At 51.9% G+C, this 27830-nt stretch overlaps 1 protein-coding gene across 7 annotated transcripts in view; it reads left to right on the forward strand.

Annotated features, from left to right (window-relative positions):
• ECE1 (endothelin converting enzyme 1) overlaps positions 1-27830 on the forward strand; it is a 43037-nt gene that overhangs the window by 2743 nt on the left and 12464 nt on the right. Inside the window, exons 1-3 of one of the 7 annotated variants that reach the window (XM_061600808.1) lie at positions 243-262; positions 18181-18264; positions 26650-26791. In XM_061600808.1, the coding sequence (XP_061456792.1) occupies positions 18181-18264; positions 26650-26791 (226 nt within the window). In that variant the 5' untranslated portion in view covers positions 243-262. Of the gene's footprint in view, positions 1-242; positions 263-5585; positions 5894-8605; positions 8868-11107; positions 11170-18123; positions 18265-26649; positions 26792-27830 lie in introns of those variants that run through there. The other 6 variants (XM_061600805.1, XM_061600807.1, XM_061600803.1 and 3 more) reach the window with 6 other exon arrangements.

Here is a 27830-nt window from a genome sequence, read left to right on the forward strand (position 1 = left end):
CAGCAAACCACCAGGCCCCGAGCTCTTGAGTGCTGCTGACGCTGTCGGTTGACGCAGGCGCGCATTGTGCCAAGAAGCAACAAGACAGTAGTGCTGGGGGGGGGGAGTGTGGGCGGGTGGAACCCCGACCTCTGACGCTGCTCCTACACAGCTGCTTCCAAGCACACTTAGCACAGCATCCATCCAGCGCTTGCCACCCAAACTGCACAAAATGCCTTTTAGGGTTTCTCTGCCGTTCCCTGGGAACTGACCCTTTTCCAAGGTAGGAAAACGTGGCTTACCTTTTGAGGACCTCCCCCCTGAAAGATAAGAGGTTGCAGCCCATTGAGTTCTGCTCAGAGTAGTCTCATTGAAATGAATAAACCCAAGTTAGTAACATCCATTAATTTCAAGGCGCCTACTCTGAGTAGGATTAACGGTAGAGACAGCTGTATGCCTCTACCTCTTATTCAAACTGGTGTTGCTGTTGTGATTTTTTTTGCTCCTAAGGAGTTCAGGGAATGGAGAGGGGGCTGAACACCCCAGGTCCTTCTCGCAGAGCTTCGAGGTCCTTTGCCAGAAGGTGTCTGCAGAACGGAATTCAAACTGGATTTGCACTTGCAGTGTAAACCCTGTCTTTAGGGAACGGTGCAAGGGAGACAGGCTGCGAGGTATTCACAGTGGCAAGGTGCATGCTTAGCTTAGAAAAATGCAGTTACGGGGTTTGCAGAGGCTTTCATTTGGAAGGATGACAAAGGGAGCAAAATAAAGTTGATAGGGGGGGAGAGGCAGAAAATGGGTAACATTTCTCTCCCTCGGATAATGAGCTATTCACAGGATCTGGGCACATTTGCATTGTTGATAATGGGCCACTGTTTGCAAAGATGGCCTCTGCAGCTTCTGTGTGTTGGCATCTGTAAGTGGCTTGTGCCAGCCTCTCCTTGCCCTTCAAGAATGTGGGCATCTTCTCTGAGCTTCAAGAGCCGCTGCCCCCGTTCCCAGCAGTTGCACAGTTTGTGCAGTAGCTATTCCTGATCGGAGTAAACTCAGTGACATTAATAGACCTAAGAAGTACCTTCAGTGGCAGAGCCCCTGCCTTGCATTCAGAAGGTCCCAGGTTTAGTCCTTGGCAGCATCTCCAGGTAGGGCTGGGAATGTCCCCTGTCTGAAATCCTGGAGAGGCACTGCCAGTCAGAGTAGACAATACTGAGCTAGATGGACCAATGGTCTGACTCAGTCTAAGGCCACTTCCTTTGTTCTTAAGTTAGTCATACCCATTAATTGAAAACGGTCTACTGTTTAGAGTAGTTGGACTAAAAGTGGGTACAACCCCTTGTTTTGTGGGGTGTTGGAGACTCCTGTGAGTGGGTGGGAGGAGATGGCTTTCTGGGTCAGACTGTAACTTCTGGAGGGTGTCATAAAGACAGGAGCCGGGGAGGGCCAGGGCCACTGCTGAGGTGCAAAGTCCTCCCTGTGCATGCAGGAGGTGTCTAGATGTAACACTTGAAACAGCCTTCTAGGCATGGGGAAATTAAACATCCCAGCCTCTGGCTCTGCTCCCTCTTGGATTTAAGCCAGCTTTAAAGACTTGTAAGGCAGAGTGTCTGTGGTGGAATGTCTAGCAGGAATCTAGGAGCAAGGCCTGGCCACTCTTTTTTTGGGGGGGGGGGCAGGTGAGGGAATTCCCTTTGCTGGAGAAAGAGGTTTATATGTTAGTTGCTCCAAGCAACTGGCAACTTTGTGGGGTTTCCTTAGAGATTGTGTCCTGTATCCAGCAATATCGTGCTTAGAGTAGACACACTGCAGTTAATCGAATTGGCGAATATTGGGTCTACTCTGAGTAAAATGTAGTTGGTGACAACAACCCTATAGCCCTGCATTGGGGGGGGGATCCTTTTGCTGCAGAAAGAGTGCCCCTTGCACGGTTGAAGCCTCCCCCAAAGTAAGAGAAGGGATCTGGCTGTCAGGAGGGCTCTGGCGAGCAACCAAGGCCTGCTGAACTGCTGACAAATAACAGGCGCTTGAGGGTTCTGCCGTCCCTCCCTGTTTAGCGATCAAATGGCTTGTGTTCCTCCTCTGTGTAAGCAGGCAAGGACAGGCTGTTCCCAACCCTTGGAAAGCCCAGAAAGAGGACAGTTTCCGCAATGGATTTCCCAAGCCTGAGGGGTGGGGAGGGGTAGTTACTCCGCCAATTCTTTCCTCACTGCAGTCTTCCACATTTGGCAATATCAGGGCCTTGCTAAGGAGCAGCATCTCTCTGCAGCCGTAGGGAAATCCTTAAGTACCTTCCAGCTATGTGGAGTGTGTGCTGCCCCTCCCTTCTGTTGTTGTTGTTATCTGCCTTCAAGTCGATCACGACTTACTGTAATCCTATGAATCAGCGACCTCCAGGAGCATCTGTCATGAACCACCCTGTTCAGATCTTGTAAGTTCAAGCCTGTGGCTTCCTTGATGGAATCAATCCATCTCTTGTTTGGCCTTCCTCTTTTTCTACTCCCTGCTGTTTTTCCCAGCATTATTGTCTTTTCTAGTGAATCAGGTCTTCTCACGATGTGTCCAAAGTATGATAACCTCAGTTTCATCATTTTAGCTTCTAGTTATAGTTCTGGTTTAATTTGTTCTAACACCCAATTATTTGTCTTTTTCTCAGTCCTCCCTCCCAGGCAGCCTTAAAACAGTTATGCTCAAATGCTGTGCAGTGGGGCAGCTGCAGGGGCATTCAGATGACACACTGTCTCCCCCACCTCCGGCTATAAATGCACCATATGTTTAAAGCACACAACCTCCTCAAAAACAGAGTCCTGGGAACGGTTGTTTGTTGTGCTGTGAATTATAGCTCCGTGAGGGGTAAACCTTCAGTTTACAGATGAGACACTGCTGCCTCTGGTGAAGAGGGTATATCTCACAGGCTGGCATCTGGGCTTTTGACAGGCCTTTACTCAAGATTCCTTGCTAACATTCTTGTGGAGGGTCCCACTTTATCTCTACCTTGATCACAAGAACTGATCTCAAGCCTCTAACTTGCTTTATCATCTTCCCTCACGTGCACATCCCTTCTTATCTGTAATCTCTTCCCCCCTCCCGCAAATGTATAGCTCGTTTCCCCAACTTTGGTACTGTATACTATTTTTACTACGTCGTCATTTGCTGCCAACCTATCCTGTGCCATTTAACGTTCTTTTTAACTCGCTTCATTTCACGTCCACTCTTAAGCTATTGCATACTCTGTATTTTGAAAGCTGAAAGTGTCCCTCTTTGCCCAGGCGTTCGATGGCTGAAGGGGGCTGCCCAGGCATCCTGGAGACCACTGGATGGAAGGAGGTTTCTAAACCATAACTGTGTGTTTAGATGTTTTCATACTGCTTTTAGAATGCTTTTTCTTTTTGTTGCTGTTAAATTGTGCTGTTATGTTTGCCGCCCTGGGCAAATGGAAAATGCAAACAGTTTGGATCTAAGATTACATGGGCAGAACAGGGAGTGGAGGAGTGCCTGTTGTGTCTGTTGTGAAAGTGCCTAGCTTGTGAGTTAGCACGGAGACCGCGGGCCCTTTCATTTGGTGGCGGCTTTTTCTGTTCCATGAACATTTTGAGGTTCCTTGTCTCCTGTATGAAATCCACAAGCCCTATTTAGTAGCGCCTTGTCCCGCTTTCCTCTTCCTGCTTCTCCAACTGCTGTCCTGCCAGCAATGTGTTGTGCCCTGGCTGCTCATTTTGTTCGCAAGTGTGCCTGAGTGCATAGAAGGCAATCCTGGGGGGTGGGGGTGGAGGAGCCCCTGTGGTCTTCCGGATGTTCCTGGGCTACAACTCCCATCATCCCTGACCATTGGCTGATGGGAGTTGGGCTCCAGCAGCATCTGGAGGGCACCAGCTTCCCCCATCCCACCCATGCCTAACCTGGTGCCCTCCTTATGGTTTGGACTACAACTCCCATCAGCCCCAGCTTCCAAAGCATCTGGAAGGCACCAGGTTGGCGGAGGCTGCTGTGGGGATGTGGTTATCGGTGGAGGGGGTGGGGAGAAACAGGTGGGATTGATGCAGCCCCCTCTGTGGCCCACAAGTCGCCAAGGAGCCGGGCTGCTTGAGCTTCGCTAGACTCCTCATCTCTGCACCATAGCGCTTTATTGTCTCTCACTCCATCCACCTGAGGCTCTCCTTGCCACCCAGCCGGCCCAGGCTTGCCTTGGCTGTTTCTCCAGAGGCCTGCATCTTGTTGCCTGGCTGGTTGGGACCTGATTAAGTGCGTGTGGAGGGAGGGGATGGGTTGGCTTTGCCTCTGCCTCTCTGTGCATGGCTGTGAGTCTGTGTAATGAGCCTAGCGGGTGGCAAAAAGCACTTTGCGTGAGCCAAGGCGCCTTGCGCTCTGAGCCAGGCTTGTGGGGCACCGATCCAGGTGGTGGGGAGGGATGAGGGTCGGGAGGGAGCCCTTGCGTTCTCCCTGCTCCTCCTCCAGAGCTTTCATCAGAACGGGTGGCAGGGATGCTTGAGGCCAGGAAGGCGCTCCTGGCAGCTCCGGCTGGGCAGCGGGTTTTCATATTTGAGTGTGAAGCGGCTGCATTCATGCAAATGTGTTGGGTGTGTTCAGGCAGAGATGGAAGGGACAGCTCTTGGGACGCATAGCTTTAGGACTGGGAAGGGCCATTGCTCACTGGCAGAGCGTCTCCTTTGCAGGCAGAAGGTCTCCCTTCCAACCTCCCTGGCAGCATCTCCAGGCAGGGCCGGGAAATATCCCCTGCCTGAAACCTTGGAGAGCCCTTGCTGCCAGTCAGTGCAGACAATGCTCAGCTGGATGGACCAATAGTCTGACTCAGTGCAAGGCGGCTTCCTGTATCCCTTCGGTGTGCAAGTTGTTCCTTCCGTGCTTGCAGGGGCATTTGTATTTCCTCTTTCCCCTGCCCTGGTGAGGCCATGTTCAGTTAAATCGGAATAGATTATATTACGCTCAGGGGACGAGTGGTCTGATCAGCTATAAGGCAGCTTTTTGTCATGGGAGTGTTACATTGATATCCCACCTTTCCTCCAAGGAGCTGAAGATGGTGTACATTGTTCCCCATCTTATATCTCCCCCCCCCCCCGTCTAACATCTTTGCAGTGCCTTGGGGAGGTACGCAGTGACCAATATAATACAAACCTCCTCCCACCAGCCCTGTGAGGGGGGCTAGGCTGAGAGGCAGGCTGGCAGCTTCCCAGGCCAGCATTTGCCTCCTGTAGAGTACAAGTTCACTTGCTCCATTGATGTGTCTGGAAGCTGCTGGGCAGTGGCTCTTTCCAGGGTTTCAGGCAGGGAATCTGTCCCTGACGTATCTGGAGATGCTGCCGGGGTCCCCGTCTGTACCCAAAGCAGCTGCTCCACTGCTGAGCTATGATCCTTCCCCAAACAGGAGACCCACCTGCAGTTGCGAAACGTGCCTTCAGCTTGGGGTTCCGTGGGATGGAGTGTTATGAATCACCTGGGTTGATGTGTGCCTTTGGCCAGCCTCCTTCTCCGCCCTCTCCGCCTGGCGCAAAGGCTGTTTTGCACAAAGTATTCTGCAGAAAATGGCCTGCGAGCGTGGGGGGCCAGGCAGCCAAGAAAGGAAGAGATTAATAAGCCTTGCAGCACTGGGTGGGCTGTACTCTTCCAGCAAATATCGAGAAACCCCGTCAGGGGAAGTGATTCAGTGACCGGGGAATGCCTCTGCGTTGCCGCCGCTGCCTCCTCCTCTTTGCACAGTTTCTGTCCGGGTGTGAGCTCTGATGGAGTGAGAGTGTGTGTGTGTGTGTGTGTTTGTGTGTGGGAGTCTCGGTCCTTCAAGCTGCCTTGGAGTCTGGGTGGGAGTGGGTGTAGAGCAGGATCAAGAGAGAAGCCCCCTGAGGTCTTCTGTGCCTGCAAATTCCCTGCCTGCCCCTGCTTCTTACTGGCTGGACTGATAAAAGAGGTTAGTTGGATTTCCTGTTTTCCTTGTTTGGGGTGGGGTGGGGAGGAAAGATTTGGAATGGGTTTGTAGAAAGGAGAAAGTGTGTTTAGAGCTGGATTTTATTTATCTTCGCAAAGGATGATGTTAGTAACAGATAAGCTTGTTTGAACTTGCTATATCTGACTGAGGCCTCTGCCAAATCACTGAACTACCAAACAGGCCGGGTTTCCTCTTTTATTATGCTCTCTGCCTGCTTGGATGGAGCTGTTATGTTTGTATTTGGGCTTCTTTGTGGTGGGAGTGTGTGTGGTGTCTCTGCAGGCACCAGCGCTTCTGCCAGCTTCAGCGAATGTAGCATTATCGCCACTCTTCCACCCTCCTCCTCCTTCTCCTCCTGCTGAGTCTTCCGAGGTGAAGAAGAAGGGGAAGGGTTGAGAATCTGAGCTGTGAAGTGAACACAACCAGGCCCAGCCTGCTGGTTAATTGCTTCTGGAGAAAAAACATTTTAACGCCTACTTAACTCTTGTCTGGGGAGGTGCAAACAAAGGCATGATGGAGATGTTATTTTGCCCTTATCTTTCACAGCCAGCTCACTTCACGGCTTTAGGGAAAGGCCAGTAGCTGAGTGGCAGAGCACCTGTGTTGCCTGCAGAAGGCCCCGGGTTCAGTCCCCGGCAGCGTCTTCAGGCAGGGCTGGGAGAAGCCCTGGAGAGCTGCTGGCAGTCAGTGTAGACAGTACTGAGCCACATGGACCAATGGTCTGACTTGCTAAAAGGCAGTAAACCCTCCTACGTTGGGTGGTTGTTACCCACACCAAGGCTTAGGAATAGGGAGCGACATACTGTGTGTGGTTTTTATTTTAAAAACTTTTAAAGTAAACAAAGAAGTGGGTTTTACAGCGTTGACTTCCGCCCTCTTGGAAGTTGTGGCCCGCGTGGTGCAGGTGCTTGGGAGGACCAGCAGCTCAGTGGCAGAGCAGGTCCTTTGCATGCAGGAGGTGACAGGTTCAATTCTCGGTATCCCCAGGGAGAGCTGGGGGGAAACTTCAGAGAGCTCCTGCCAGTCAGTGTAGACAATACTGAGCTTGGTGGACTTGGTGCAAGCCAGCTTCCTGTGTTTTTGTTGTTAATCCACTGTGCTATTGGAAGGTTTGTGGGAACACCCTTGAGACCTCCAAATGTAAGAAGAGAATTAGAGGTGTGCGTGAGAGAGAATCCCATTGTACAGAAGCACCTCTTCTTTTTCCCAAACGCGTTTGTGTTGTGGGCTGCTTGATTTGTCGCCCTTCCCAGCACTCCTTGGCAATACTTTGGAACTGGATTTGGGGATGCTGCCAGACTTCTCCATGAGGGTTTATGTCACAAGGGGACACGGATCCCAGGGTCATTCAAGCATCGTCTTGTGTGCGCTGGCCGTCAGATTACAACAGTGTGTAGTGTGCTTGTTGTGCTTTTTGTTACATTTTGAGCCAGTTCCAGTATTTCCAAAAGAGCCCTGGGTAATAGTAGCAGGTTTTGTTTTTTAAACAAAGTCCCTGTTTTGGTGAAGGTGCAAAGTTCCCAAGGATCCCAGCTGTGGTTGGTGACAGGGTCCCTGATTTGGGCTATGCCTCCCATCTCTGCCAGCACTGCTATATGGTGCTGGGGCTATGGTCTAAAACATTAGGAGGGCACCAAGTTGGGCGAGGCTGCTGCATTCAGACATTTTCCCTTTGGCTTTAGCTGATTGCCCTGCTGCGTCTCCCAAGAAACACACAAACAGCATTCCGGTCACCTCTTCAGGTATCATAACCCAAGTTTGCATGATGGTTCCTGAGCTGAAGGAGCTGGGTTTCCTCTGGGTTTGGATGCAGTCAGATGCCATTTTGAATCATCATGGTGGACTCAACCTTTCAACACAGCACTGGTTTTTTTCCTTAGAATTTCTGAGCAACACTGGGAATCAGACTGCTGGTTGTAAATGGTTGGTCTGTTTTTAGAGGGGTGAGAATTGTCTGTGTGTAACCAGGCAAGAAAGCACTGAAAAAGCTCAGGTTCCTGTGCAGATATGGAGGAATGCAGGCCACTGTGTCCCCGAGGAAAATGTCACCGTTTGGAGGGCAAGAGGTCTTTCTGGTGAGTGAGAGCATCTGTGCAGAGGCTGCATTGGGACATTTGGTCTGTGCTTGGCAGGTCCTGGTTGTTTTGTTCTTGGTCAGGGGAGCTGTGGTGCCCAGAGGGGTGATGCGGCCCGGGTGGGCGAGAGAGGTGGGGGTGGCATGACCTTTATATCCCTTGGCCTGACCTTGTGCTGCAGCGTTTGCCCCTTGACAGTGGCTTTTGGGGGGGACTCCTTGGGTGTGAAGACGCTTCCCCTTGCCCTGGGGGTCTTGGAGGAAAATCAGCACCTGGGCAGACCTTGCAGCCCCATGAAATCTCCCTGTCCGAAGTCTGGCTTCCCCAGCTTGGCCTTTGGTCTGCCTTCCTGTTTCTGGGAAAGTGTGGGCGAAGGGCAGCTTCAGCTGTGTAAACTCCACTTGAAGCGCCTGATGGGCTGGGGGTGGTGGAAGCTGGTTTCGCTCCTCCGTGGCTGGAGGGGGTGGCGACGGCTTCATTCTTCCTCCAGTGATTGCTGTTGCTTGCAAGCACGTGACCACACATTCCCCTTTCTGCTCTTTGGCCATATCAACACACGCTCCGCTGGCTTGCAGCTTCAGCCTCCTGCAATTGATTGACCTGAGGCTGTGGGGGAAGCGCCTTCCCTTCTGCTGTTTGATCCGAACATCAGGAAAAACTTCCTAACTTGGAGCGGTATAACGGTGGAGCCAGTGATCTAGGGAGGTGGCAGGCTCTCCAACGCTGGAGGCATGCTGGAGGCAGCTGGAGAGCCACCTGTCGGGGATGCTTTAAGCTGGATTCCTGCATTGGACTTGATGGCCTTGCAGGCCCTTTCCAGCTCTACTAGTCTGTGATTCCGGCCTGTGTGCCGAGCTCGGGAACACTTTGAACGCCAAGAGGCAAGCATAACATTTATAGGTTTCTGTTTACCCGGGATGACTTTGGAGCCTTGGTCTTGAATCCCTGGGCGCACCCAGCTTGTTGCCTGTCTTCTAAGGGGAAGACTCACCTCTTCTGAGCTCCGGTACAGAGCTTGGAAAAGTTACTTTTTTGAACTACAGCTCCCATCAGCCCCAGCCTGCATGGCCACTGGATTGGGCTGATAGAAGTTGTAGTTTAAAAAAGTAACTTTTCCAAGCTCTGCTCTGGTATTGCTTGCTTGGTGCTAGGAAGGAGTCTCTCCTTGGCTTTTGTACACCACAGCAGGGGTGCAATGTGGCAGTAGGGCTGCATTTGTGAAGCTTCCCTGGAAAGGAGGAAGGGCTGCAGGTGTGGTTGGGCTAATCTGACAATTTGTCTCTCTCCCTTGCTCATGTTTCCAATCTTAAGTTCCACATTTCCACTTCAGTTTGCAATTTAAAGTCCTCATAAAAAATTATCAGTGCATTTCTTCTAATTCTAACACACATTTTTGTATACAATTTTACTTAATAAACACATGTTCAAAACAATTTCCCCTAATACAATTTATTTTTGTGTGTCATTTTCACTAATATGGTGAAGTAGTTGCAGTGTTGGACTATAAGCCGGGAGACCAGGGTACAAATCCCCACTCACTGGGAAACTCACATTGAAGCTCACTGGGTGACCTTGGGTAAAGAACTGCATTGCAAAATTCAGAGAAGTGCAAATTCCAAAGAAGGGCTGTGTGTTGGTTGATGTATTGTTTCAGAAAATGTGAATTAGGACACCTTTAAATGTGAACTGAATTGAATTTCTCCCCCAGCCTTAGCTCTTGTTAATCACAAGCTGAATATGAGTCAACAGTGTGATGTGGCTGCAAAAAAGGCAAATGCTATTTTAGGCTGCATTAACAGAAATATAGTTTCCAAATCGCATGAAGTGTTAGTTCCCCTCTATTCAGCACTAGTTAGGCCTCATCTTGAGTACTGTGTCCAGTTCTGGACACTGCACTTTAAGAAGGATGCAGACAAACGAACGGGTTCAGAGGAGGGCAAACAAGGATGATCTACTGGAAGCAAAGCCTTGTGAGGAGAGACTGAAAGAACTGGGCATGTTGAGCCTGGAGAAGAGAAGGCTGAGGAGAGATATGATAGCACTCTTCAAGTCCTTGAAAGGTTGCCACACAGAGGAGGGCCGGGATCTCTTCTTGATCATCCCAGAGTGCAGGACACAGAATAATGGGCTCACAGGAAGTCAGATTTCGGCTGAAGATCAGGAAAAACTTCCTAACTGTTAGAGTGGGACAACAGTGGAACCAATGACCTAGGGAGGTGATGGGCTCTCCAGCACTGGAGGCATTCAAGAGGCAGCTGGACAGCTAACTGTTGGGTATGCTTTAATTTGGATTCTTGTATTAAGCATGGGGTTGGACTTGATGGCCTTATAGGCCCCTTCGACCTCTGCTATTCTGTGGTTCTGTTGCTCAGTGGCAGAGCACCTGCTTTGCATTCAGACAGTTCCAGGACAGGGAATGCCTGAAACCCTGAAGAGCTACTGCCGGTCAGTGTAGACAGTACTGAGCTAGATGGGCCAAGGTCCTGACTCAGGGTGTATGTGTCTTTATGTATGAGATATGCAATACGATGATGAGGGACGGGTTTATAAATACGAGCAGGTAAGTAAATGGTATTTGTGGATATGGCTATTAAGGTAGTCACTTGAAATCAACGTTAATTACAACAGTAGGGGACTGCACAATCTGGCCAGGATTTTATCTGTTTGTTAAGTTAACAGATTTGACTGTAAAAAAAGAATTTAAAAGAATGGATTAACGTGTTTTGTGAGATGGAAAAACTTCCCACCCCCACATTGCTGCTCGATGCGCACTAGGCGTTTCCCTGTGCAACCGTGTTCCGCTCACTTCCTTTTGTGTGTTTGATGTGGGCTGTTGGACTCCAGAACAGTCGCGGTGTGCCCTGAAGGCCTCTCCTTGGTAGATTTGCCTCTTGTGGCTGGTTTCTCTCCCTGTAAGGTTCCCCCCAGACAACATTCCTTGCTTGTTTATCGTGTAACAAGATCTGCCGGTAGTGCTGATTGGCTTTAAGCATGCAACCCAACACCCCCATCTGCTCCCTTCCTCCAGATGTCAAGGGATCTTCCAGGCAAGAAATGTTCACCTCTCCATGTGCAAGGAGTGTCTGCGCAAAACTCTGCATGTTTCCACCACAGCCTCGCTCACCCAGAGTTTGATGGTTTGAAGGGTTCTGGATGGCACATCCGGACACCTGGATTAAGGAGGTATTAATAGAGGAGTGGCACGGTCTGAAGTGGGGTGGAGTTCTAGGTTTGTCTTCGGGTTTTCCTTTGGGGTTTTATTTTTATTTGTTTGTATCCTGCATTTCCAACAACGTTGAGCTCAGAGTGGTTCAAGTAGTAAGAACAGCATGCCAGGAAGGGCTCAATGGCGGATGGTGTGTGTTTTGTAAGCATGTGCAGAGTGCTTCCCATCCCCACTCTTCTACCAGATGAACAGATCTGGGATTAGCAATAAGAGGCCCCCACCCCCGGCCAAGGGTGCCATTGCCAGGCATTTTTGGGGGCTACCCCTCTTCATTCTGAGGTTGATATCCAAAAATCCAAACTGGGTTTATCAAGCGTTGATCTTCTGTGCCAGCCTTCTTCAACCTAGTGTCCTGCAGATGTTTTTGGACTACAACTCCCATCAGCCCTCAGCATTATATGGCCATGCTGGCTGGGGGCTGATGGGAGTTTAGTTGTTGTTCATTGTCATTATTGCTTTTACATCGCACCAGTTCCTCCAACGAGGTCAAGGTGGCATCCAAACATGGTTCTCTCCCCCCCCAATTTTATTCTGACAACAACCCTGTGAGATAGGTTAGGCTGAGAGACAGCCCAGGGGCACCCAGTGAGCTCCATGGCTGAGCGGGGATTTGACCTGTCGTCTCTCCCAGGTTCCAGCTTGACACTTTAACCACTACACCACCCTGGCTCTTTGTCCAACAACTTCTGGGGACCACCAGGTTGGGGAAGAGTGTGCTGGAACATGGTGATGGTAGCTGCAAATGTTCGTGGACTACAGCTCCCATCATCCTGACTGCTGGCCATGCTCACTGGAGCTGGTGGGAATTGGAGTCCAGCAGCATTTGAAATGGCGCAGCAACTTTTAGGCCCAGAAGCAAAGCTGTGGTTACTCTTCCTGATGATGAAGATTAAGTGGAAGAGAATCTCAGGACATTGCTGCTGGCACCCGTGCTGAATTCTTTTTAAAATGTCTATTTTCAGCTCAAGAGGATTGGGAAAGCGTGTGGCTTGCTCCAGCGTGCAGCTCTCAGCCTTTGGATGTTGACATTTGTTTCCACATGTGCCTGTTCCCTCGCCTGATGCCTTCAGCTTCCTTGCCTGCTGAGCTTTGGGTGGCAGGCTGTGTTCATTCCAGTTGTAATTTGTGTTTTCAGATCCAATATCTGAAATGCATTCGTTGTGCTTTCAGGCTTTATGTACCTGGAGATGTTTTGATGGCTTTGAATTTGGCAGAGGCGTAGAAAAGAGAATTAACTGAGGCTGGGAATGGCTGTGGTTGGTGTTTTCCTTTTTTTAAAAAAAAAATTAAATATTTGTACTTACTAGCAGTGCAACAATCTGGAGCAAAACCTTTCATCTGCAGGAAGGATTAAACAGAGCAGGGGTTGGTGGGACAGGAGTCTCTATCAGACAGCTTGGAGAAGCCTCTAGGCCCGTGGAGAAGCTTGTAGCATTTGTTTCAAAGCTGTATGCCTGGTTGCTGTTTGCACTGTGAAGGACTTGCTACCTGATCAGGAATTGGGGGGGGCAATGTTCTCCCCTATTCAAGCTCAGAAACAGGGTTTGCAAAAAGGAAGAGGGTTTGCAGGTTTCGTTGGAGCAAGGAGGAGAACATTCAAGAGTCATTGAAGCCAAATAGGGTTGGGGGGAGCGTCTCTTTATCAGCCCACTTTGGGAAGTGTTTCTGAGGATGGGTGGAGGGTCTGGGACGTGTCAGCTATCAAAAGGGACCCGGCATGGCTCTCAGGGCTTACTGTGACCCAGTACTAAATTATGCCTTGGATTCCGAAATTCAGCTCTGGGATGCCAGAAGTAATAGCAAGGACAAGAGTACCTCTGTGGAGGTGCAGAATGTCCCCAAGTAATCCAAACATTTGGGACCGGAGGCTTCCAGGTTAGGTAGTGTGGCTTTGAATCCAGTGTGAACCTCGGCACCTCTTGCTTAGGAAGCCAAGCTGTGTGGGTCAGTGCCTCCACACGTGTGCACGCTGCATGCAGCAGAACTGGAACAAAAACAGGAAAGGGTTTTTTATTCCTTATTAATTGATGCAAGGAAATAATCATCGTGAAGCTACTGTCCTACTGTTACGTTCTCTCTGATGTCTTTTGGCTGAGGTACAACAAGGGACGGCACCTTCCCCTCTTCCTCCGCGCTCCCTTTGCAGAAGGCCTGAAGCGTGTTGCGAAGGACGGGCAGGTGCTGCTCTGTGTCTCCATGTGAGACTTGAATGCATGTTGCCATGCAGGTGAGAGTCCTGGGTCGGGGGGGGGAGAGTGGCATTCCATCAGTTCTCGTGCCAGGAGGAGGCTCTGGGCGGTTCTGTTCTGCATCCACATTTTGATCAGCATTGGGGGCATCTGGTGCTTGATGTTGCCCAGAACAAGCACAGCTGTGGGTCCTGCTCTGCAAGGCTGGCGTGGAAGCCGGTGTTCTCTGGGCAGACATGGTGGCAGTGCTCCTTGGCGACGGGGTGACCTGCATGTTGCTTTGGCCTTATCGGCAGGCAAAGGGGAAAAACCCCTAAAGGTATCCTGGGGAAGGGCCATAGCTCTGTGGCGGAGCACCCGCTTTGCATGCAGAAGGTCCTAGATTGGGTCCCCAATGGCAGCATCTCCAGGTAGGGCTGGGAGAGACTGTTAGACAGAGGGAACAATATTTGTGATGTTGGCAAAGGGTAGAGAGCCAGTGTGGCCTAGTGGTTAGAGTGTCGGAGTACGACCTGGGAGGCCAGGGTTTGAATCCCCACACAGCCACAAAGCTCCCTGGGTGACCTTGGGCCAGTCACTGCCTCTCAGCCTCAGAGGGAGGCAATGGTGACTCCCCTCTGAATACTGCTTGCCATGAAAACCCTATTCATGGAGTCACCATACATTGGAATTGACTTGAAGGCAGGCCATTTTTTTTTTTGGCAAAGGGTATAAAGACAACTTTTGCCAACCTGGTACCTTCTTCTACCACTTTAACAGTCGTAGGCTTCCCCCCACCCCAAGAATCCTGGGAACTGTAGTTTATTAAGGGGGCTGAGAGTGTTAGAACTATAGTGCCCAGCACCCTTAACAAGATACAGTTCCCAGGATTCTTTTGGGGAATCCAGGACTGTTTAAAGTGGTATAAGAATGCTTTAAATGTCCCCGAACAACGTCTTGCCGAGTTTCTCTCTCTTCTCCTCTCTGGCTGCTTCAGATCTACCTGGAGAGTCCCAAGGCTGGACTGTGCCCTCAGCTTCCAAATGATCCGGCTGTTGGGCTGCCTTCTTCCTCCGCAGAGACAGTGCCTGAGCCTCAGGATGCGACCTGCAGGTCAGGGATGTGCCCCCCCCTCGCCATCCTTGACACTTGGCCGTGCTGGGGCTGATGGGAGTTAGAGTCTTGGCAACACCTGGAGTGCCCCAGGCTGGGCAAGGCTGCCGTGTGCCCAAGGCCCAGCGCCATCTGTGGCGACTGACCCTGCGCTCAACCACCCCGGGAGAGCCTTTAGCAGGTAACCTCCTTGTGCCAGCCAGCTGGCGCTGCGGCTGCACCCTGAGTCAGCAGCCGGCAGGGATCCAGGCCTCCCAGTTCGAAAGCGGCTTTGTTTTGAAACCCAGCAGAGTCCGTAAGGGGAGCTGCCAGAAATAATGCTGCCAAGTGGGTGGAGCCTGGAAGAGGCAAGCGGGAGAGGAAGGGCAGCGATGCACGGGGGAGTGTGCGTGGGTGCGTCTTGCGTGTCTCTGGGTGCCTGGTGTGGTGCTGCCTCTGCAGGAGCTAGCTGCTGCTGCTGCTTGGCTTTGGCCGGTAGCCCCTTCCCATTTTGGGGACTTGGGGTGGGAGACATAGGAAGATAAGGAGCTGTTTCTCACTGAATGAGACCCTTGGCATTGGCTACACTGACCGGCAGCTCTCCAGGGCTTCAGGCAGGGGATCTTCCCAGCCCTCCCTGGAGGTGCTGCTGCTGGGGACTGCGCCTGGGGCCTTCTGCATGCAAGGCAGCTGCTCTGCCCCTCAGCTGCGGCTCTTCCCAACAGGCTCAGCTTGGCTGCCCTGGTTCCCTTTAGGCCTTGCTCTTGGGTTTGCGGTTGCACTTCTGTGGTTTGGAGGGGAGAACTAACCAGGAGGGCCCTGCGGGGGATCTAGTCCAACACCTTTTCAGGTGCCTCAGAGCGGGCGTGCAAGCAAGGCAGGAAGGCGACAGACTCTGACTCTCGGCGGCAGAGCTGACGCTTTGCATGGAAGACCGTCCTGAGCGCCGTTATTCTAAAAGAGTGAACAGCCTTCAGTGCTGTGGTTAAAAAGGCAGTATGGATAAATGAGTGGATAAGCACATGGCATCTCCAGGTAGGTCTGGGAAGGCCCTGCCTGGAGAGCTGCTGCCAGTCGGTGTAGAGTCACCAACCCTTCATTAAATGGGCCAAAGTTTTGACTCTGTCTAAGGCGGCTTCCGGTGTTTCTTTTTAAACCAGCCCTTTCTTCAGAGCCACGAGGACTAGGCTCTCACTTTATTGCTAAGGGGAAGACCATTGCTCAATGTCGGGGCGTATGCCCTGCATGCAGAAGGTCCCAGGCTCACTCTCCAACGGCATTTTCAGGTAGGGCTGGGAATGACCCTGCCCAGCCGCTGCTTGCCGCCGCTTGCCAGAGCAGGCAGTATATCGAGCTGGCTTGTCTTTCCTACAAGGCAGCTTCCTCGTGTTCCTAGTGGCCAGGGGGTGATGGGAGTTGTAGCCCAGCATGCATCATTGGTGGGGGGGGGGTGCGCCTGGTCGGGGAATGCTGCAGTGGACCTTCCCTGGTGTTCCTCTTCGGTTCTCTTGTGCCCCCCCCTGCTAATGCTGGCTTTGAGAGGTGTGCTGACCTCTGAACCAGGAGGCACCTTTTACACCCCTCCCCCGAACCTGCCTTGTCCCCTTTTTAAAAGCCATCTCAGCTGTTGGGAGGGCCCGTCCTCCTTCTCCTCTGGCACGGGCAGTTGGGCGATGACCCTCCCGATAATCCTGGTGCATGTTCCTGGCCCCTTCTGGCCACAGTCCCAGATGGTGGCAGGGTGTTTGTGTCTCTGCAACTGGCTCTCTGGCATTTGTGTTGCTGGAAGGAAAAAGCAAATGTGTGGGAACCAGGGGTGTGTGTGTGTGTTTCCTTTGCATCTCGGGAGCAGGACTGACGAGTAGCCCACAGCTCATGCCATTCCCGGAGCAGGAAGCCGAAAGGGACAGATAAGCCGCCTTGGATGTGAGCCGGCGACTCAGCCTCCGAAAGACGCGCCTGGAAAGGGGGGCGGGAGAGTCCCACTTGTTGTGTTTATATAGAGCTTTCCCTGGAGCCCAAGGAGTAGAGATGGCGGTGTGGCCGTCCTTTATGGGCAAATGCAGTTCAGCCACTGTTTCCCTGTGCTGCTGCCGCCGCCGCCGCCACCCTGACTACCTGAGCTGAGCAACATTTGTCGCCACAGGAGAGCAGTGGAGGATTTCAGGGTTGTAGCCAATGCCAGTCCTAATCAGAGCAGGTCCACTGAAGTTAATGAACATAACTAACTTAGGTCCATTAATTTCAGGAGCAGCATTTAGTTGCATACAACCTCTGTATGCCAGCTGCTGGGTATTGCAAGTGGAGAGAGTTGCTGCTGCTGCTGCTGTGCTCAGGCCCTGCTTACGGGCTTCCCGTCAGAGGCACCTGGTTGGCCACTGGAGAAGAGGATGCTGGAGTAGCTGGGGGCCCTTTGGCCTGATCCAGGCGCATGGCTCTTCTGGGGCAGGAGAGGCTCTTGTGTGAAGTGGAAGCAGCCTCAGGTGGCTCCCACTTGGCATGACGGAGGCCTTTTGGCTTCAGACACTCTTGGGGAGAGACCCCTGGGGATCCCATGCCGGCCAGGAGGGGATGAATTTGCCCTGTTGCTGAGCACTCCAGACTGGCATAAATGAGGTGCCCAGGGACCTCATCTCAGTGCCCATTTTGGAGAGCAGTAGGCTCCGTAGTCACCAGCCTCAGCTGCTGCTGGTCAGTGTAGGCAATACTCAGCTACATGGACCGGTGGGCCCATCTTTCAGGGTAAGGCAGGCTTCTTATGCTCCCACGAAAGCCTTTGCCGTCCACGTAGCTCTGTACAGGCCAGGCGATTCGTCAGTCTCTGGAAGAAGCATTCTCTTGGCTGGCAAATTCCTTTCACTTTGGCAAAGAGAGGCTTGCAGAGGGAGGGGAGTGGGCAGGTGATGGCTGGGTCTGGGGTGGAGCAGAGTACAGCCAGAAGCGATAAGATGAGACGGGCCTTCTGAGGGACAGTCCTGCCAAGGAATGTGGCCTTGCAAACCCTGGGCGGGTGTCCTTATCATGCTTCCTGTTTTCCGTCTGCCGTGCCAGTCCCTTCTGTTTGGAAATGTGAATGTCGCCTTCACGTTTGCAGTGGTACTGGTGGAGGAAAAATCATTGGTACCCTGGGGATTAAAAAAGGAGGGGGGAATCTTCAGTGGTTTGAAAAGGAAAGTTTGCTTCAGGCTAGGGAGCGGTTGCATAAGCTTTCCTCTCCCCCCCCCCAGCACTCGCTCCATTGGGGCAGGAGGGGTGGGTGGGCGGTTGGCTTGGCTTGGCTGGCTTTGGCGGTTCTTTGTGTATGATTGCTTAGTAACTTTAGATCACGGAGCTACTAGGACTCTGCTGGCGTGGGAGAACTTGCAACCTGGTGGAACAAGTGCCCTCCACGGCAGGGGGGCTGATATCTGCTCCCTTTATGCCCTCCCTCTGGCTTCCACAGAGGAAGAGGAGGAGGCTGTGGGGACCTGAGTGGGAGGAGTGGTCCTGGCGGTGGTAGCCCTGGTGTCCCGACTCTGCAGGCTCATCTGGTAGCGCTTGGACGGCCAGCGTAGTTATTGTCAGCATGACCGCAGGGCTGTACAGAGCGGAGCCCTAGCCCCCTCGAGGCTGAGCTGACCACTTTGTGGCCCCATGGGGAGTGGCAAGCTCTAGGAGGCATGTGGCATGGAAGCACTCAGGGAATCTGTTCTGCATTTGGCCTTTCAGATGTCGACCTACAAGAGGGCCACCCTGGAAGAGGAGGACCTGGTAGACTCCATGGAGGGAGAAGTCTACCCCAATGGGATCCAGGTAAGAGCTGGGGGGGGGGTTGAGGGGGGTGGCAAGGTGTATCTGGACCGGGAGGGGAGCTGAAGACCCCTTGGCAATTTCCTGGCTTCACCCATTAGATGCCTGTCTTGGGCAAGAGTTTTGCACCAGACAGATGGCCTGGTGTTCTGTAATGAGCAGGGTTGGCCCTGAAAAGGGGGAGGAGAGTGGGCAGGATCCCCTCCCCTGCCCTTCTGTGGAGCTCAGAAGGGGGTGCCCCTCTTCCCTGTGGGGCAGCAGGTGGGGGTCCCCTGTTGGGACTGGTCTTACTTCAAGCAACCTCGAGTATGTTTGCTCCCTCTGGCTGTTATGAGCAAGGAGAGGCTCTTCCTTAGAAGTCACCCCTTTGCCCCTACTGGAGGCTCCCCTGGGTGCTCGTGCACCTTTGCTCTTAGAGATGGGACTGAGCAAAGGTCTCCTTGCAAGATGGGGCCTGAGAAGAGGGGCAAGGGGTTGCAGCCACACTGTGGGTTCTTGCCTAATGCGACTGTGGTGGCTTCCGTTTTTTTTATTATTGTCAAATTCACATGCTCCGATCATCCTTCACCACTGGCCATGCTGGCAGCTGGGAGATGAGTCCAGCAACACCTTTGCCTCATCGTTTGTAGCATTAAGCTCTGCATTCTTCCTTGTGGCGCTACCTGGTCTTCCAGAGGCAAATTTTAATTCAAAGCAAGATCACAGAAAGTCATCGTCACATCTCCTGGGTTGCATGTTTATCGTGGGAAGGATGTAGAGCAGGGTGTGCAAAGAGGCAGCGTGAGATAATTGTGTGTGTGTGTGTGTGTGTGTTTGGGGGGGCACTTGCCACAAAACTAGTAGGGTGAATGATCTGCCTGCTGGCCACTGAGCAACACAGCCATGGCAGGCAAGCTCCAGAGATCTGCATTGGGGCCTGCCTTGAGGTAGCCCGCTCTCACCCGCTCCTTTGCGTTAAGACAGTGATTTGGTGCTTGATGATCCATCTCTCCCTGACCTAGAACAGATGCAGTCTTGTTATAGTGTTTGGGAATAACTGTTTGCAGCTTCTTTTTAAAGAGGGAGAGAGAGAGAGACTGAAAGGGGGGGACTTTCCCTTTCAAACGGTGAGCAAGGCTGGGAGGACTGAGGGTGAGTGAGGTGGGGAAGTCCCCCCCTGCACCTCCAGGGTTCCCTTTTCTCTCTTTCCAGAAGGAAGGGATGTGTTTCTCCTTGCTGGCATTGGTGATGGAAAGCTGGGCTCCATGAGACCCAGGTTAGGGAGAGAACTGCAGAGGGTCTCTTGTGGGGCCCCTCCCCCTTGCTCAAGAGCGCCCTCCAGGGAAGCTGGGCCATGCAGAAGGGAGAGTGGTGTGGACTGATGGGAAGAGGGGCTTTGCACCACAGAGGGGGCCATCTGGCTGCCCCCCCAATTTCTGCCACCAACGCAACCTGCTTCCTGCCTCTGAGGTGCTTGCCCCTGGGCCTGAGGGCCTGACATTCAGTGCCAAGTCTGTTGTCTGTCTCTTTTCAAAAGGTGGGTTGGTTACTCTCCACCCCCTTTCTGGGCTCTTCTTGCTTGGGAATGTTGTTCTTGGCTTGCAAGGGGAATGTAGAAGCGCCTGGGGCTCTGATCCCCTCCTGGTGCTTCCAGAACGTCCTGCTTTCATCTGAAGCATCTGAGTGTTGGTGTTGAAACAAGGGAAAAGCTGGCACGTCGGTGCTTCCTGTTGGGGCATCTGGCTGGCCATTACGAGGACAGGATGGTGGCCTACATGGGCCCCCTTTGGCCTGATCCAGCTGCAGCCGGGCTCATCTCACGCACCTATATCCCTCCTTTTCTGTGCACTGCCGTCTCTCCTTCTGGAGCCCCAACACCCCACCACGTCCCCGATGGTCACTGTCAGCTCTTGCAGGTCCCCCTGAGCATATTTCTAATTCTCTAATGGAGTCCACATTTCAACCTAAATTGCCTGCTGATTTTTTAAAAAAAACCCTGTGCTCCATCGCTGCCCTTCTTAAACCCCACTGGAATCGCCAGAACGCAAAAAGCTTCGCCGGGGCATCTGGCTGGCCATAGTGAGAACAGAAGGCTGCACAAGAGAGCCTGACCCAGCTATAGGGCTCTTCTTAGGTTCTGAGTGGAGCTTCCTCCCACAGGAGGCAGTAAGGGCTAGCAGCTTGCATGGCTTTAAAAGAGGATTAGACAAATTCACAGAGGAGGAGGAGGCAATTGGTGGCTACGAGTCCTTGTAGCCGTGCTCTGCCTCCACTGTTGGAGGCAGGATGTTCTGAATGCCGTTGCTGGGAACTGCAGGAGAGGAGAGTTGCGCTCAGGTCCTGCTTGTGGGCTTCCTGCTGGGGCATCTGGTTGGCCTCTGTAACTAGATGGGCTCCCTTTGGCCTGATCCAGCCGCTGGAGGGCTCTTCTGATGTTCTTGTGACCTTTAGTGGACTTATAACAAGTCAGACCTTGGTGCTTCCAGCTCACTATTGTCGACACTGACTGGCAGTGCCTCTCTAGGGTTTCTCTCCCAGGCCTGCCTGGAGATGCTGCTGGGGACTGAACCTGGGCCTTCTGTATGCAGAGCAGGGGCTGCCCTACTGAGCTATGGCCCTTCCCCCAAGGCTTCCCATCAACTGTTCCGGGGGGGGGGGGAGGAAAGGTCCTTCAGAGGAGTCTGCCACCACCTTTGAGCCATGCCGCACTTTCTCCCCACATAGCATTCGTCAAACACCTTGAATTGCTGGGCGGTGTGCCTGTGTGGGCTTTTGCCAGGCAGGAAGCAGAAGCGGAGATGCTTAAGCTGAGGTAGCGGCCTGGCCTGGCCCACCGTCCCAGCATCTTGGTACCTGGGCCAGGAGGTGTGCCAGCTGCGTGCAGGCCCTGGCAGATGGGTGGAGCTGGTAGGAGAAGGGTCAGGAGCCCAGGGGCGCCTCCAGCTCAGGCCTCCTCAGAATTCGCCCAGTGAAATTAATGAACCTAAGCTGGTCATGTCCACCAACTTCAGTGGGTCTGCTCTGAGTAGGATGAGCACAAGATGCAATTCAAAAGGGACCTGAACGGCATGACAGGACAGTCCACACTGGGCAGGGGAAAGGCTTGCTTGGCCGGCCTCATGTGGTTCCCTCCATCTAACTCCACAGGCTTCCTCCCAGGCCTGCCTGGAGACGCTGCTCGGATTGAACCAGGGGCCTTCTGCATGCAGAACAGGTGCTCTCCCACTGAGCTCTGGCCCTTTCCGAAGGTTTCCCATCGACCGTTCCTTTGGGGGGGCAGAGAAGGGCTGCAATGTGTTTTAAACACCACCACCCCTTTATATGCTGCTCTGGTCTGCTACTGGGAGGAAGGGCAGGATATAAATCTAAAAAATAATAAATATATGTACCCAAGCCTTCTTGGACTCTTGACTCTCCTGTTTTCTTAATTTGTTTTGTACAGCACTTGGTATTATTCGTGAGAGACAGCTCTGTTTTTATCTTCTTTAGGTAAATTTTTTTGAATGTTTGTATTGTAGATTTTTAAAAAATTGTTAAGCTGTATTACAATTTCTTAAAGTGAGAACAACTGCAGTGCAGAAACCTGTGGGGTCTTTTTAACAAATCTTCAGAACCCCCTCCCTCCCTCCCTCCCTCCCTCTTCCAAAGCTGGATCTTCTTTTTTCCTGAAAGCAGGGAGTCTTTTTGATAGGACTTGCAACCCAGCTGGATGGCTGGGAATGTGTGCTAATGGGGGTGGGTGGAGGCAAGGAATCCACATCAGCTAAACTGGGGAAACCCTTCCAGCCTGTTGCCAAGAGGGCGTGGGTCACCCACAGGTGTTGGCACCAGACCCACAGAAGCCCCACCTTGCTGCAAATCGTTTCCCATTTAGTCCTGGCAAGGCACGTGCAGGAAAGAGGACACATTTTTTCCTGTGCTTTTCTGTCCCCAAAGTTCGATATTCAGGGTCTCTGGAGGGACTTGCAGCACCTTATTCCGAGTGAGACCATTGGTCCATCTAGCTCAGTATTGCCAGCGCTGACAGGCAGTGGCCGCCCAGGGTTTCAGGCAAGGGCTCCCTCACAGCTCTGCCTGGAGATTCTGCCAGGGACTGAATGGGGGGGGCTTGGCATGGAAGGCAGGTGCCCTGCCCGCTTGGGCTCTGGGCCCCCCCCGCCATTGAGCCAGTGGCCCTTTCCCAAAGGATAGCAGAGGTCTGTCTTAATGACACGTGTGTGGATGTATAAGGATGTTACATAAACAGCCCGAGTGACACAAAACAATAAAACAGCAGAGGACTGATGCCAAGGTAAATAGCATTAAATTAGTCGGGATAAAGATGGCTTGGCGATGTCGTCCTCCTCCTCCTGATCCACCCACCATCATAGCCTGCTTCTTCCCTCTTTCTCCCCCCCCTGCATTCTGCCTCATCCCCCCCCCCAAACTGTCTACTTGCTTTTGCTTGAAAAACTTGCTCTTGGCTGCCAACGTGTGCGTTTGCTCTGGCCCAGCCCCCTTTTTGCAACCAAAACTTTACACCCCCCCATGGAAAAAGGGGGGATTACTCAACTCTTTGTTCTTCTTCAAGCAAATGTGCAAAAACCCCCACCACACCCATCACACCTCCTTTTGGAAAAGGGGAGAGGCTGGTAGGTAGTCAGAAACCTTTCCAGGTGTTTGCAAGACTAGAATTGACCTCTGTGCTCCTTTCTAATCTGCTACCAAGGTGATTGCAAAATCCTTTTTTATTATATAGTGTATCCATCCTGTCTTTACATTTTGTGAATTATCCAATCCAGGGCAGTTAAAGTCATAACAATCATGGAAAACAATTTTTTTTAAAGGAAGAAAGGAAACCCAAAATGACAGACGTGATAAAAGCAACATGAATAAACTCAGGATCCAGGTGGAGCCAAACTAGAAGGATAAGTGAGTGCCGCTTTGAAGCCCAAGAGCCAGCCACTTTAACTACATCTATGGCCAAAAGTCTGTAGATCACAGTTCTGCTGACGCAGAGGCAGGGTGATTGTGCTGCATCTGATGGTGCCCTCCCTTTCCAGCTGCCCCTCTGCCTGTCATAAAAGAACAAAAACCTCAAAGGGGGTTAATTAATTCCTGTCCCCCCCCCCCCCCAACAACCCTGGCCCTTCCTACCAACGAACACCTGGGTGCCCCTCTCCATGGGCCACTCGTCAGTTCTACTTTTCCCCTGCTGTCAAACTAACTGTCCATGTCCATTGTACTGGCTGCATTGTCTCTTTGGAGTTCTGTGACTGATCATTCCCTTAGGCAGCCAGTATGCTTGTGACGCTTCTGTGATGTCATGGCAGCTCCAGCCAATGGCAGAGGGACACCTAGGCAGCAACCAGGGGTTTTTTGAAAGCTTGCTCTTGCCTGATAAAAACTGTGATTTAGGAATGATGCTAATCCACTGAGGAGCCCTCTTCCTATTAATGAATAAATAAATATATGGCTTACATGCCAGAATGACTTCTAAGCGGTTTACAAGCATAAAATCCATATTTTATTAAAATTCACAATAAGCCAAGTCCCTCAAAACATTAAAAAGACCCATATTTAATATATATGAGAAAACAAGCCCGTTGAAAAGCAAAACAATCAAAACAGTTAAAAGAGCAATTAAAAGATTTGGATCTGGAAGTTCATGTCTGGAGGAATGCTTGCCTAAGCAGGTGTGTCGTCAAAAGCCAGCGGACCACCAAAATGGATGGGGCCCCTCGTATTTTAGCAGGAATGGCATTCCACCGCACTAGTGCCACCAGTGAAAAAGCCTGCCTCCATGTTACCATCAGCCGATGCTCCACGGGCTGTGGCAAAACATTTGCTGACCTTACTGTTGTTACTGGGCAGCAGAAAGGAAGGCAGTTTTTCAGGTGACCTGGTCCAGAGTTGTTCAGGGCTTTATATGTACATAGCAGGACATTAAAACTGGCTCAGTGGCTGATAAGCAGCCAGGGCAGATCTCTTAACGCTGGCATGCCATGTGCCTGATAAGGAGCACCCCTCCCCTCCAGCCTGCGACATTCTGCACCAGTTGCAGCCTCCGGACCAGCCGCAAGGGAAGCCCCATGCAGAGTGCATTGCGGTAGTCCACACGTGAGGTCATGCTGGTGCATTGTTGGCATCGAAGATGTGCTTGAAGGCCGTTGGCACATTTGCATGGCCTTCCTAGACATCTCATACCCAAGCCCTGCCTGTCTTGTGCCACTGTTTCCATGAAGGGGTTTTAAAAATAATAATAATGAAGAGCCCAACACTTTCCTGCCCAAGAGCTGAGCTTAGTGCTTCCCACCCCACCCCACTCCCACCATCCTGCCGAACCAGTGCTTCAGAACTGAGTGACTTTAGGTGGCTCGAGTGAATGAGCCAAACCGTGCTATCTGGTCGAATGAATGTGCTCGGGTGGGGGAGGCATTGTTTATTCTGGGATCATGGTCTGTTGGCCTCAAGGACAATGGTCATTGTAAGAGTGTAAGAAGTGTCCTGAAGATGGATCTGGCCAGTGGCCCATCTAGTCCAGCACCCTATTGCCACAGTGGCCACCCACGGGGAACCCTGAAAGCAGGACCTCGACGCAGCAGCACTCTCCCTGTCTGCAATTTGCAGAAACTGGTATTCAGAAGCAAACTGTCTCCAGCCATGGAGGCAGAGTGTAGCTGTCTTGGCTAGTACCCGCTGAAAGCCTCATCCTCCATGGATTTGTCTAATCCTCTTTCAAAGCTCTCCAAGTTGGTGGCCATCTCTGCCTCTCGTAGGAGCAAATTCCATAGTTTAACCATGTGCTGTGTGAGGAAGTCCTTTCTTCTGTCTGTCCTGAATCTTCCAACATTCAGCTTCTAGTGCTATGAGAGAGAGAAGGAGAGAGGGAGGGAGGGAGGGGGGGGGAAACACTGGTCTCTATCCACTTTCTCCATGCCAGGCCATGTTTATACACTTCTCTCATGTCACCTCTGACGTCTAAACTAAAGATTTGGAACCCGAACCACAGATCTTTCCTCTGCCGCCGCCCCATGTCCACCCTCTGTTGGTTCGGAGGTCTGTGCTGCCCCTGAGAAGATAGGGAGGGAATCATTCTGGAATCTTGTAGGCCAGCGGATACAATCTCTGCCATGTGCATCTGTCTTGCAGATAGAGTTGCACTGTTGATGCACCCCACTAACTGTCCACTCGTGACTTGTCAAGGGCCACATTGGCGGCCCGTCCTGTGGCTCTAGGCCGAAACTCCTACAAGAGCACTTGTGCTGTGGGTTGGGGACAGTGTGGCTCCTGACAGTTAGCTTCTGGCTTGAAGCACTCGTCAGCTCAGCCCGGAGGCTTTGAGGACCTGTGTTTCGACTGGCCGGCGACTGAAAGCTGTCCCCAAACTGGCCAGCCGGGAGCAGCCAAACTCTCCTTCCTTTGTTTCTGGCAATGCAGCTGTCCTGAGGGAGACTTACTTCCAGCCCTTCTGGATCTGCTTCCTCTAATTGTTCCTGCCTGCCGGGGCTGCTGGCTGCCTTTCCATTTGCTTTGTCTTCTAACATCGATAGGCACAGGGAGTTATAACCAGGGCCCCTTTCCCCCCTCCAGTTTGGATCCTCTGAAGCAGCCTTCCCTAACCTGCTGCCCTCCAGTTTGTTCATAGGAAGCTGCTTATGCCAAGTCAGACCCTTGGGCCATCTAGCTCAGTACTGTCTGCACTGACTGGCAGTAACTCTCCCAAGGTTTCAGACAAAGACATCTTTACCCAGCCCAACCTGGAGATGCAAGTTACAGTTCCCGGGATTATTGGGGTAGGTGGTGGGAAATGTCCTCTAAATGTGAGGGGTGGGTGCAGCCTTGGCCACAGAGCTCAGCTGTTGTTATGTGCCTTCAAGTCGATTTCGACTTATGGCAACCCTATGAATCAGCGACCTCCAAGAGCATCAGTCATGAACCACCCTGTTCAGATCTTGTAAGTTCAAGTCTGTGGCTTCCTTTATGAAATCAATCCATCTCTTGTTTGGCCTTCCTCTTTTTCTACTCCCTTCCGTTTTTCCCAGCATTGTTGTCTTTCCTAGTGAATCCTGTCTTCTCATTATGTGTCCAAAGTATGCTAACCTCAGTTTCATCATTTTAGCTTCTAGTGACAGTTCTGGGTTAATTTGTCCTATTATTGGTCTTTCTCGCAGTCATGGTATGCACAAAGCTCTCCTCCAGCACCACATTTCAGAGGAGATGATTTTTCTCTTACCCCTTTTTTCACTGTCGAACTTTCACATCCATTCGTAGAGCTTGGGACAGCTCAGCAAGGCACTGGGTTTGTAAACCTGCCTTGTGCGTTTCTACAGCCTCACTGCCCCCCCCCCGGGCTCTCTTGCTGAGTGGGAACTTCAGGCTTTTCCTTGCTCTATGTCTTTATCCTTCCTCTCTCCCCTCCCCTTGCAGGTGAATTTTCGGGGGCCAGGGGCTGGCAAGGGCTGCTGGACCGAGCGGACACATGCCAAGAAGCGCCTCCTGGCTCTGACAGCGGCCCTCTTGGTCAGCCTCCTGGCCTGCATCCTCGCCCTGCTGCTCCAGTACCGAACGAGTGAGTCCATGGAACACTTTCTGGCTTCCCCAAGCTGGCGTCCTCCAGGCGTTTTGGGCCGTAGCATGGCTGCATGGTACTGGGGCTGATGAGAGTTGTGGTCCAAAATATGTGGAGGGTGCCAGGTTTGGGGGAGGCCGTTATAGCCTCTCCTGTGCCATCCGTTTTCTTGCCTCTTTTTAGGCTGAGCTACTGTTAGACATTGCCTTATACCTGGTCAAGCGATTTGTCTGTCTAGCTCAGCATGGCCTGCTCTGAATGGCAGAGGCCGTGCAGGATCTCAGGCAGAGGCCTCTGCCAGCTGTACTGGGAGACTTCCTGCATGCAAGGCAGATGCTCTCTCGCTGAGCTTCAGCCCTTCTCCTAAAGAATCCTGGCCTCCTGGCTCTGAGGAAAGGGCCGGCTTGAAGCAGGAACCCAGGAAGCTGCTTCCTGCTGTTCAGCTCTTTGTTCTCTATAGCAACAGGCAGCAGCTTCCCTGGTGAGGCTGCTGGGGATTGAACCCGGGACCTTCTGCATGCAAAGCAGGGGCTCTGCTGCTCAGCTCTGTGGCCCCGCATCTCCCCAGCTGAGGGTGTGAAGACGGCAGTGCACCCCCTCAGGATCTTCAGTTGATTCCTGTTAGTTGGGGTTGGACTGACTTGTTTTATACAGTTGACTTTTGTCTTCTGTTTCCACTTAAGCCCTACTCAAACAGTAGACCCACTGAAATCAATGGGTCTACTCTGAGTAGGACTAGCACTGGATACAGTCCCGTGCTTTGTTTTTATATCCCTTTCTGGGGTGGTTTTTACTGAAGAGCAGGCTCTGAATTGCCTCTTCAAGCACCTGCTAAACACGCTCCTTTTTCAACAAACCCTTCTCAGATCTTGATCCCCAGTGGTATCCGTCTTGGATTTGGATTGATTTTATGTATATGCTGTTTTTTAAATTGTTTTTATTCATTCAATTGTGTGTGTGTCTATGTATATAGACACACTTATGTATGTGTGTGTGTATAGACACCCAAGCACACAGATTTATATATGGCATTTCGTAA

Source organism: Rhineura floridana, chromosome 18 (genome assembly GCF_030035675.1).
Source record: "Rhineura floridana isolate rRhiFlo1 chromosome 18, rRhiFlo1.hap2, whole genome shotgun sequence".
Lineage (NCBI taxonomy): Eukaryota > Metazoa > Chordata > Lepidosauria > Squamata > Rhineuridae > Rhineura > Rhineura floridana.